Source organism: Schistocerca cancellata, chromosome 1 (genome assembly GCF_023864275.1).
Source record: "Schistocerca cancellata isolate TAMUIC-IGC-003103 chromosome 1, iqSchCanc2.1, whole genome shotgun sequence".
Lineage (NCBI taxonomy): Eukaryota > Metazoa > Arthropoda > Insecta > Orthoptera > Acrididae > Schistocerca > Schistocerca cancellata.
Window position 1 is genome coordinate 1287315706 of NC_064626.1, and position 12989 is coordinate 1287328694.

General features: G+C 41.4%; 1 protein-coding gene across 6 annotated transcripts in view; it reads right to left on the minus strand.

The window, feature by feature from the left end:
• The window catches only part of LOC126095120 (lysosomal alpha-mannosidase-like), a 292752-nt gene that overhangs the window by 22244 nt on the left and 257519 nt on the right, over positions 1-12989 (minus strand). For all 6 annotated transcript variants that reach the window (XM_049909857.1, XM_049909838.1, XM_049909864.1 and 3 more), the window contains one exon: positions 11015-11260. In XM_049909857.1, coding sequence (XP_049765814.1) covers positions 11015-11260 — 246 coding nt within the window. The remainder of the gene's footprint in view (positions 1-11014; positions 11261-12989) is intronic.

Here is a 12989-nt window from a genome sequence, read left to right on the forward strand (position 1 = left end):
TGCCTACTATGGAGACCTTTTTTGTAAAAAAGTAAAAAATAAATCTTTCTCTCATTCTCTGTTACAACAGTGTTTTTTCATCAGTTTCAATTAATATGTGACTTCAAATTATTAATTTATACACGCAAATATACACACTTGGTTGTACAGGCAGTTTTGTTCTAACAAGCGTATTCCAGTGGAGGACTTTTGTTTTAGATGATAATAGGTTATTTAAATTTTGAAATTATGATTCCTGTTTATATAGTTTCACTCCACCATCTTTTTTCGAAACTACTACTAGAGGATTATTATATGCACTGATACTCCTTTCTATTATATTACATCCTTCCATCTTTTTCAGCTCTTTCTCAACAGCAGGTCTTTTTGATATTGCAATACTGTATGGTTTTATGAAAAATGGTTCATGAGGTTTTACCTGAAGCTCACACTGATAACCCTTTACCCTACCAGGTATGTCACTGAAAACATCACTGTATTCCCACAGCAGATTTTCTAACTGTTGTTTTTGCTCCCCAGATAAATTTTGTGTTTCTGAAATTTTCTAAATTACTAAATTCCCAAATTCAACTTCATCAGTATCAAATCTATGAGTTTCAATATTCTCCAATCTGTTTTCTTTTAGTAAATTGATACTGTCACAATTTCCATTACTCTGATCACCAAGTGTGTTCACAAAATTTGTCTGAATGTATTCCCTTTCACTAGTTTCTATCAAAAGTTTTCTTCCAACCCAATCAAATGCTGCATTTACTTTTACTATCCAATTCATACCCAAAAGAAAATCCTCATTAAATTCCTGAATTACAAAACATCCATGTGTGAACAACTTGCCTTCAATTAAAAATGTCACTAAAGCCTGGCTTTTTACCAATTTACTGCTCTTCCCAGTAGCACCTTTTATCTTTACCCCAACAACTGGCATTTCAACATAATCTTTCCCCACTTTCAATTTCTTGCTTAACCTTTCAGATATTCCCGAGATCTCACTTCCTGTATCAATTAAACATTTACCAATCCATGACCCAATTTGAACTTTTATATAAGGACTGCAAAATTGATCACTTTTCTCAGAACCTGTATCCTCATGTAATAAATCACTTTCAATTTCCCCAAACCTATATTTATCAGACTCATATGGTATATCATTACATATATTATTTGTATATTTAAAAAGAAAGATGATGAGACTTACCCAACAAAAGCGCTGGCAGGTCGATAGACACACAAATAAACACAAACATACACACAAAACTAAAAAGAAGAAACTACATTTGAAGAAACTGTATTTGAAACACCAAAATGAGAGAAACATGTTGAACCATGTCAATTCTGCAACCGACAAAGATGCATTGTGGAATCATACTTAGACAACTGAAGCCAAGACTAATATCGCCGTGTAAATGTCTAACGGAAAAGGTACTGTCACGAAATATGGCAAATTTAAGTAAATAAAAAATAGTGAGCATATTTTCAACTGTGTCTCAGCCGGAAAACATATTTCAACTGGGGACTGTAGCCGGGATGCCGTATTTCAACAGCCACCTTTGAGGTTTGCGACGGGCAGTGTGAGGACCTTCAGTTCGTTGCGAACTTTTGAATTGGAGTGACTGTGTGTTTACGTGTAGCGATATCAAGCTGATCATTAAGGTGCTTATCTTTAGATGTAGAATCTTAGCATATTCATTGTATTCATTTAAACCATTGTACCTACTTCCACAACTTTTCCAATGTGCAATGCTAAAGAATAGCAATAATAACAGAGTAAAGGTATACTTTAAGAACTATCATGATTATTACAAAGATCTGGTATTAGAAACTAAAAGTAAATACATAAACATGTGGCATCCTCTGACGTGAAGTGACACTTCTCTGATTATTCTCTTTGGCTTTTTGCTTGCTGTCTTTGTTCTCTCATGCCATGTTCGACATCCACTTCTGTATTCGCTCTGTCCAGTGCCGAAATAAATGTTCATTTTGACTCTAAAACTGTGTTATTATGGTTCTTCACCACATAATATCCACAGTGGTGACCCCGTCTTCAACGTCGTATGCTCGGGAATTATTTTGTGCTTACTTTCACTAGTAATGCACTCTGTGTTGGCCCATATTGCCTTCAAAAATATGGATTTACTAGTGTCATTTCATGCAAGTGCATTGCACCCTGGGAATTGTGCTTGTGCTTTTAACAGTGTTCCTAATGTACAGTTGGTTAAAAGTGAACAATTTTCTGGCTCCGGCCATGACAGCGCCCACTTAAGCATTGTTGGGCCGACATGGCCACCGTCAAATGCTACTATGCAGCAGGGCCTGCTGCTCGGACAGTGCACGCTGCTCACCGACATGTTGAATGATAATCATGTGAAGGACATTGTGCTTCACCCTTCAGATAAGCAGTCATCTTCTGGCTGGTTTGATGTGCAGATGCAGTTCAAGAATTGTACTCCGAAAGTTCATATACGTGGGGTCGCACATTTTTACTTGCTTGACATCATTGCACCGAGCCCCCTCCCCTCCCGCAAGCCATCTCTGTGACAACGGTCGCCTCAGCTGTGCCGGTTGCTGTGACCATCACTCCGGTCACATCGAGATTGCTTTCCACCCACTCCTGTAAAGGCACCGGCCATTTCTTCCACACCAGTTTCAGGATCAGCCCCCCCCCCCCCCCCCCCTCCCTGGCTGTTTCACGACTGCCTTCCGCCTGTCGTTCACTCGGCACAGGCTGTTACGACCGCGCCACGTCTGCCTTCGGGCCTGCAGTTGGGACACATTGTGCCACCAGTTGTGCCAGTCTACGCCTCATCACGTGCTGCTTGTGGCCGCCTCCCCACACAGACCTCGGGCGACGCATCACCCACTGCTACTCCACTCCCGGCATCCGGGGCTCCCTCGACCGCCGACACGGACCTGTGCCTGCCTGTGCTACACAAACAGGTGTTACCCAGCAGATTTCCTAACCTGCCTGCATTGCAAAAGGACAACCCCAAGACTCGGTTCCCCCTAGTGGACCATCTACTGTGATATCCACGGGATCTCGGACAATGACGCATATTTCATCTGCCTCGTAAGCCACCTCCACAACCACCCTGACCTAATCAGTGATCTGCTCCTCTCGCCGCCTGCCTCGCTGAAGTATGCGACGGTGAAAACTTTGCTTATTGAATGCCTTTCTAGCCTCCCGTGACGGGCATCTCGACGACAGCTCGCCTTCATAGCTCTGGTGGCGCCGTCGTACATCGATTGGTGACCGGGCACTACCCGACACCACACTGTGGGCTCTGTGGATGATCAAGCTACCGTCAGACCTACAGCTTCACCTGGTATCATACGCTGGGCCACTCGAGGTCCACCTACGCACGGCTGATCGGGCCTATGCAATCATTCGTCACCCAACACTGCCTGTCAATGACAATTTCGCCTTCTGTTGGCACCCCTGCTCTGCCGGTTTCACGCGCTCTCGGTAGAGGTCAGCGGCCTGCCGGGAGCTGCCTCCTGGCGGCCTACAAGAGCTACTACCTGCGTTCTCCCGACAGCAGCCAACCTCACCTGGGCAGCAGCCCGAGCATCATTGCAGCCAGCTGTGTCCCCCGCTCTTCCCACAGTGCCTCGCCTCCATGTTTAGCCACTTGCTGGTACCGTGCAACCTATGGGGACGCCGCTTACAATGGCTGCGAGCCTCGTGCATACCCAAATCACTTGTGTCACGAACCCACTCTACTGTGCAGGAAAAGTTATCTCCATAAGGACACCGTTACGGTGTGGCTAATGGCTGTATAGTACTTTAGTAGAGTTGGCCATGATGTCTCCTTTGTTGATGTTGCTGAGTCTGCGTTGTCCATGTGGCTTCTCGTTGTCTAGGCGATGATTCCTTTGCTGCTCTGGGTCCAAGAAAAAGGTGCGGGTTTTTTAATTATCACTGGACTATCAAAATCATGACGCAGTATTCCATGGTTTCTTTGTATCAAAAACACACTTTTATTGTCACAACTAGATACACAACTACACTCAACCGCGGCCAACACTCAAGTGCCCGAAAAACCGCTGTAGACCAAAGATCACGGTCATAAGCTACAAAGGACATACAATTCCAATATCGATTATTGATCGCAACACCTAACTTAGTATTATCTTAAGCAAAAGCTTTTTTTTAACACAACTTTAGTGTATAATAAAAAAATTACATCTATTTGTCAGTTCCATTACAATAGCCCCCCAAGAATTTTGTAAGTATGAAAATGTGAACAAAATTCTGACACCAGAATAATGGAACTGCCAAGAATATGATTTTAAATAAATTAAAATTTTTAATCAGACTGTTTCCTTTGAATTATGCTAACACTGAAATTGCTATACTCAGTAAAGGAAAACACACAATTTTTAACCTTAGAGTAAATGAAATACGAAAGAAGATTCACAATTTTCACTTAGAAGAGTCCATAATGTTGTAGCACTTCACATGAAACCATTGAAAGACTGTAACTTTTAACTGCAGGCTTGTTTTAATTTCTTTTGGTGCCCACTTTTCACACTACTCACAGTCTGTCCCACATTGTCCATCTGCGCATAGGTAACTTCCGTTAAAAGGTCTGATTTCTGCTTGTCCTGCAGTGCATCTGTTTCCAAAGCTTAGCTGTTTGTATCGCTTCATTGACTATAATGCCATGTTATCTAACAATCACATACAGAGATCACCTTTTGGTTACATAATTTTTATATGTAAGCACATGGTTAGGATAAATAGTTACCCTTCTGGTAATGTTTAACTAGTGGGAGAAGTTTACAGTATCTGTCTGAGTAATACTACACAGATATGAACTGGTCCAAAAAAAGATTCTTTAAATACTAATAAATTCAATAAACATGTAATACAAATTCATTAACATATTGGGTGTAAAATATCTTATCGCAAAGACATTACTCCAAGGATAAAAACATTAAATTGTTTTCAAAAGTAAAGTTACAGGCAGCTTGTTACAAGGGTTCATATTCACAGTAAAAGTGCAAAGGTAGAATCATGGATGAAAGTTTTGGAATGGTATGTATCTAACAAAATTAAAAAATATTATGCATTTGCAGTGGTTGAGAGAGAAATATACAGTAATTCATGTGGTTTACTGAAAATGATTGTCTCCTTGTAGAGTTGGACATTTCAAGCACTTAAGTGTGTAGTAATTAGGACTCTGCCTTTAAGAGTAAAAAATTTAACAAACTTAATTGTTGCAAGACAGATTTAGTGATGATTAGTGGCTTGCATTTTAAATGATGTCTCACCAAGTGTGGTGTGAGAGTTAAACTAAAATTACACAAATTATCAAACTTCGATCAAGTTGTACAAACATACAGAAATATCAAAAACTAACATGGCTAGCATATTACACAGAAAATTCATTGCAAACACTTCATACAGTGAATACATATTAAACAAATAATAAACATTTTCAAGGGCACAAAACTGTATCAAAATCAGACAATTTTTATAGATAAAATTTCATAATTTCCAGTTAAAAACTTTTGTTGAGTCACCTTTTAACTTTCTCAGAATAGTCTTTCCCCTTTTGTTTATACAATTTCAATGAAACAATATTCCTTAATTCGAGAACTTTCCTGGATTTAGGATATACCAACCGGTATGCATTTGGGTGTGGATGCTCTACAATCTCGAATGGACCCATGTATATATCAAAGAATTTCTTTATTTCAGAAGTTAGAATTTTTGATTTCTCATGTGATTTTACTAAAACATAATCTCCTACTTTAAACTTCATTGCTTTGATCTTGCCATCATGTCATCTTTTCCTATTTTCCCCGTTTTATTATGGTTTCTTTGACTATGGCTTCATGTTCGTGCATAGTCATCATTGTGCATGGTGGAAATTCTACAAGTTCAGTGATAATGTTGTCTGGTTTTAGATGAAACATAATTTCATGAGGTGAAAATCCTGTGGAAGTGTGCTGCAAGCTATTCACAACATCTTCAAAGTCTTGTACATGGTCATACCATGTAGGAGGACTGCAATATGTACGACATAAACAACCAATCTCGCGCATATACCTCTCAGCTGGGTTTGATGACAGATTATATACAGATATTTGAACATGTTTGATTCCTGATTTATCAACAAAGGCTTTCCAAACTTTAGACAAAAACTGAGAACCGTTATACGACAAGATTGCTTTTGGTTTCCCCATGTTTAAGAAATAGTCTTTTTCAACTTTTGTAACTATCTGTGTGAGCTCATCAAAGGGTTTACTCAAATGTACAAGTTTCTTCAGTTGATTCTTACAAAACTGTTTCATGGTCCCCTGTGTTTCTCTATAATTTGGCCCATTCAGGAACTCGCTCTTTATCCTGGCTTGTTCAGTTTTAGACCAGAACCGTTTTAAGAACTCAATTTCAAATTCTGCATAAGACATGTCCATAGAAAAATTTTGATTGGCCCATGACAAAGATTCCCCCTCCAAAAATTTTTTAACAAACTTAATTTTGAAACTTTCACTCATATTGGGCAAAAAATTGTCTCTACAACTCTGCAGAACGTCAACAGGATGCAAACTACACTCATTAGAAAAGTTTTTAACTGGAATATCGGATAATAAGGTACATGTGTTCATAGTAAATTTTTTGTTAGCTACATCATTGCTAAATATTTCAAACTTTTGGTTTAACTCTGATACTGTACTTTTTAATTCACTAACATCTGTCTTAGTTTCAATCTCGTGGAGTTTTGCTGTGTTACTGACTGTTTCCACTTTATCATTCACAACATTTAGTTTCGAGTCTACTCTACTTTCAAGATCTACTGCCATAGCTTTAACATTTACACAAACTGTATCTATTTGACCATTAAAATTAACAAAAAACTTTGCATTTTTCTCTCTGTCTGTGACCAGTTCATTTTTTACAGACTGAATTTTGTTACTCAGGCTAGATTTTACTTCTCCCACTTTGGATTCTACTGCCAAAATCTTTGTTTCTGCCTTGCTAAGTTTCTTGTCTATCTTTGATATATCGTTGTGAAGTTTATTACCCCAAAGTAAGACATTATCAAATTTTTTGTTCATAGCTACCTCTAGACATGACACTTTCTGATTTATAACCCGAAAACCGTCCACGACCTTCTGATTCATGTTTTGCAATTGTTCTTCATTAGCTCGTAAGTGGGCTGCAACTGTTTGATTTAAAGCTAACGATTGTCCCATCATTTGTAACAGTGATTTAATGTCTGACGTCTCACGTTCTGATGAATTAAGACTTTGATCCGCTTCTTTGACTGACTCATCTTCCGTTTTTATCGGCATGTCTACGACCCCAAAGACTAACAAATTTTCACAATCCTGCTCGGATTCAGCACCACTTTCCTCTTTCACAATGGTCATTTTCGTGAAATTTCACACACAAAATAATGAAAGGAATAAACAGCACTAAACAAATGTACTTATATTTTCAGTCTGGGTCCTCACTCGTGTGGTTAGTCCACTTTACTGTTTCGTTTCATTTCCCTTTACTTCCATGTATAGCACTTCTTCGTACCACGTGGTCATTAGACTTCCACAAAACAGATTTTGTCAATCCAGTACATATAAATGTCTTAATCCCGGCAAAGAGCCCCCAGTTGTCACGAACCCACTCTACTGTGCAGGAAAAGTTATCTCCATAAGGACACCGTTACGGTGTGGCTAATGGCTGTATAATACTTTAGTAGAGTTGGCCATGATGTCTCCTTTGTTGATGTTGCTGAGTCTGCATTGTCCGTGTGGCTTCTCGTTGTCTAGGCGATGATTCCTTTGCTGCTCTGGGTCCAAGAAAAAGGTGCGGGTTTTTTAATTATCACTGGACTATCGAAATCATGACGCAGTATTCCACGGTTTCTTTGTATCAAAAACACACTTTTATTGTCACAACTAGATACACAACTACACTCAACCGCAGCCAACACTCAAGTGCCCGAAAAACTGTTGTAGACCAAAGATCACAGTCATAAGCTACAAAGGACATACAATTCCAATATCGATTATTGATCGCAACACCTAACTTAGTATTATCTTAAGCAAAAGCTTTTTTTTAACACGACTTTAGTGTATAATAAAATAAAATGACGTCTATTTGTCAGTTCCATTACACTTGGCACGCACATTAGGTGCCACGTCCTGCCGTGATCATCGACGGCACCTACCTTCAGACGTCGCACTGCTTGCACCGATGGCACGGCGCCTCTATGTCACGGACTTGTCGGCGGCACACGCTTTCTCGTCGATGCCGGCACAAAAGTCAGCAATATCCCGGCTAAGCATGTGAGCAACACGCTTTCTCCTGCTAATCGTGCACTGATCACTGTGAATACTCTCATATCGCAGTTCTCGGCTCCATCAAGATGTCGCTCCACCTGTCCCCGGGTGCGACATTTCTTCGGACCTTCCACGTTGTCGATGTGGACGAATCTGAGATCGGGTTGGACTTTCTACACAATTAAGAGCTTTATCCGGACCTACAAGCTGCTACGCTCCACTGGAAATCTGGTTCTACTGTTTCGTGCTCTAACGGGTACGGCACACCCTCGCTCTCTGCATCCACGGCCACACTTTCCACACGTGCTTCTCTGCTCGAAGATATTACGGCTCACCTCTCTCATTTATCGGACATCTGCAAGCAGATCGATGGGCTACCCACTCGTAACACGGAGTTATGCTCGTGCATTGCTACTGCCTCTGCTGAACTGGCTCTTGCACAGGTTACCTTATGCTGCCTCTCTGCAGAGCCGTTCTCGTCTACGCAGCCTCCCTCTCCTACAGTGTCTTCGCTCTGCCCCGCTCCCGTGTTGAGCTGCGCCTTTCCTGCTGTCAGTTCTGTGCGGACGCAGTTGGACCTACAGGACGCACCTGCCCCTGCTTCGCGGGGATTCTTCACATTGTGTGGCCATCGCGCCACACCCACTGTCATCGTCTCCCACCTAGGCAGCACCCACATCACTGCGGTCTGGCTCAGACGTCCATGTCCCCACTTTGCGGAATCACTCACTTTCCAGGGCTATTGTGTCGCTGGCTCAGCCGCCGCCTACTGCCGAAGCTCGGTATACGCCATCCTGGCACTCCGAGGTCAGTCAACCGCCGCCTCTCGTACCCCCTCCCCCCTCTCACCCCATCACGCGTGCCTCCCTTCGCGGGTCTCAGCAATCGGCAATGGCACCTGCCACCGAATTCTCACTACGGATGGCCCGCCCATACGTCACAAAGCTTGACATCGTAATGCTACCAAACTGTTGCTAGCGAAAGAGATAGTTCAGGATTTACTGGCTTTTGGTGTTCTCCGACCTTCTGACAGCAACTGGTCCTCCCCCATTCACCTGGTGTCTAAGAAAGATGGTTCACTCCGCATGTGCGGTGACTACAGGTCCCTTAATCCTCATATACAGGTTTTGTTGCAGTTCCTGCAGGGCTCAAAGTTCTTTTCTGCATTGGACTATGTGAAGGCACATCACCAAATTCCGATGCACGAAAATGGCAATCATTATGCTTTTTGGCCTTTTCAAATACTGCTTCATGACATATGGCTTAAAAAATGCTGCACAGACGTGGCAATGTTTCATTGATTCGATTTTGCTACCACTTACTTTCGCTTTTGCCTATTCAGATGACATCTTTTCCTCATCTATGGAGGAACGCAAATTTCACTTTGATGCATTTCGTGCAGCTCTTGTGGCCAACGGCGTGGTTATTAATGGTGACAAATCGCAGCTCTGTTCCACAACTGTTACCTTCCTTGGCCGTACGATCTCGGGCGATGGCCCCTGCCCTACTGACTCACGAATCGTGTACATCCTCGCTCTGCCTCTCCCCGATGATTACACACAACTGTGCCTTTCCTAGGGGTGGTGAACTTTTATCAGCAACATATACTGTCTCCATCCAGTGGGCACTAACTGACGCCCTCTCCGGTAAAGATACAAATGGAAAGCATAAACTGCACTGGACTAGGCCCATGCCGGATGCTTTCAACAATCTGAAATCAGCCATCGCGCAGGCTATCACTTCCCCGCACCCCGACCCCCAAGACATGGATTTCTATCACTACCGACGCTAGTGAGTCGGCAGTAGGTGCTGTCCTCCAACAGCACACTGCAGACTCAATGCAGCCACTGTCTTTCTTCTCAAAAAAGCTTATGAGGAGTCAGTGTAAATGGTCGGCCTTTGACCGCAAGCTCCTCATGGTTTATGAGGCAGTCAAACCTTTCAGGAGCGACATCAAAGGATGCACTTTCACCATCTGTTCTGATCATAAAAATCTTGTTGACGTGATCCGCAACCCGGTGAAAGATCTCCCATCATGCTGCATCCAGGACATGGACTTTATTTGCCTACATTCTTTGGATGCTGGTTATATCCGCGGTGCGGAAAACTTAGTTTGAAATTTGCCATGAACTCCTCTTGTATTACGAGAATCAAGGTGACATCTTTCTCCATTCAATTGTGACATTAGACAAAACCTGGGTACAGCATTTTGACCCGGAGAACTGTGAGACTGTGGTTGCCGAAACAGTGTGTCAACTTCTTCTGTGACTGCTATGGAAAACTTGTTCATCGTTGGCAAAAATGTATCCAATTATGTGGAAAAGTGAATATTGGTAATTAAAGGTCACATTCTAAAGATTATTTCTGTATTTGACTTATTAAAATATTCCCATATAAACCCAATTAATGAAGGCAGAGGCATTACTTTTGATTCAACTCTCGTATATTCTTTCACGGAATGACATTTTGTGTAATTGCCTACATCTCACTACCACTGCAAAGAAAGATTTACTTTCACAGGAATATTTTGTTTTGGTTCTAGGTATCAATGCCAAACATTAGTTACAATTATTAGAATAAACACTATGTATAATCAGGATTAGTTACCATATTTATCTTAATCTTCATGAGTGCATATTTGTCACATCACTCTTGCAAAACTGTATGGATAATAGACCTACAAAAGATATGAAAGTCAACCTGCAGCTACTATGTGTACTGTTGTTACCTCTGTAGTGTAAGATGTCCATTCATCAAATGACATGCTTAGTGGAGTAACAAAAACCCATGGGCTCAGCAACTTCTCTTGTGCCAGCAGTCTCTCTTGGGCTGCAAGGCTCATGTTTCCAGATCCTTCAATTGGGCCTACAACCAAATAATGCTTCCCTCTTGCAATTCGGCCCTTACCAAATGCTTCATCTTCAAGTGCTTCACCAACGCCTTTCCCATCATCATACAACAGACGACGATGTACCTGTGTTACAAATGAGAGTTGCTTTAATAACATTGCTTTTTGGTCCACTATAATTTTCATTTTCAGATAATTTTATATGATGAAAGTGAAAGCCATATCTTTTGTGTACATGCCTCAGTTTTCATTACACTCACTTTGATATCTAATGTACAGGGTGTTAAAAATATGTTGAGTACTTTCAGAGGCGGTAGTACTCACAGAAATAACAAAAACAAGTTAAATAAATGAAGATGCAGAAACACATACTACTCTTTGAAGTTGACATAGTTTCTGCTGTACATGCTGACATGCATTGAAGACATGATCTGGTAGTGTCTGTGCATTGTTGATATAAGTTGGATTTGATTATATATTGTTCTTGGTTCACAGAGCCATGGTGAAAATATGCAAGGATACAGAACAGGCCATAGAACAAGAATACACATGTACTGTCACAACAAGATAGATATAATATGTTGATTGGTTGGTTTGTGGGATTAAAGGGATCAGACTGCTAAGGTCATTGGTCCCTGATATACTATGTTCCTTCTACAGATACTATAGTACACTATCTGATAAAAAGTATCTCGACAACATTGTGTAATGCAGAACTGACCACTAGCTGTCCCTAGAAATTGACTTGCCAAGATAAAAGAAGATTAGATTAGTTTTTCGTTCCATAGATCCATGCTGAGGAGATCCTCATGGATGTGGAATGGAGGGAGTATTGTGTTGTCAGCACAGAGGCAGTAACAGCAGAATGTGATGGTAATGAGAGCTGTGTGATTTTGAATGTGGACTGGTCACTGAGTGCCACCTGAGTAACAAAATCCTTGAGGTACAGTTTAACCCTTCTAAAGCTACCAGTCTCAGCTGTGACCACAAAGTGGAAATGTGAAGGAACAAGCATAGCCAAATCAAAACCAGGTAGACCTCTGGTACTCACGGACAGGGATCGTCCAGCATTGTGGAGGTTGGTTGTAAAAAATCACATAAAATGAGTGGAAACAACTGCTGGTAGCAGTCAAGCTACCACAATGACTCTGTGTGTGTGTGTAGGGGGAGGGGGGGGGGAGTTAAAAAGAATGGGACGCACTGCCTCTACAAGCATTCAGTCACTTCACTGAAAATGCCCCATCAGATCTTTGATCTGCAGCAATGTGTGCACTGCATATTTTTGCATAAAGAAAGTATAAATTCAATTTCCATCAAACACAGCATGTTAGTTTCTGAAGCATTAAAATTGAAATTGTGATGACCTTTTTTTAAGCCAACAGCAGATATTCAGAGCATAAGACACGTGATTTAGTCACCAAGCAGCAACTCCACTTAAGTAGTGCAAACACACAAACACAAACAACTAATGGTTTAAAGACAAAGATTCCATGACTTACCAAACGGGAAAGCACTGGTAGATAGACACAATAAAAAACACACAAACACACACACAAAATTTCAAGCTTTCGCAACCAACGGTTGCTTCGTCAAAAAAGAGGGTAGGAGAGGGAAAGACAAAAGGATGTGGGTTTTAAGGGAGAGGGTAAGGAGTCATTCCAATCCAGGGAGCGGAAAGAGTTTGGGCAGATTTTGCCTTTACAAATGTCCGCTTGTGTCTGTATATGTGCAGATGGATATGTGTGTGTGTGCGAGTGTATACCTGTCCTTTTTTTCCCCTAAGGTAAGTCTTTCTGCTCCCGGGATTGGAATGCCTCCTTACCCTCTCCCTTAAAACCCACATCCTTTCGTCTTT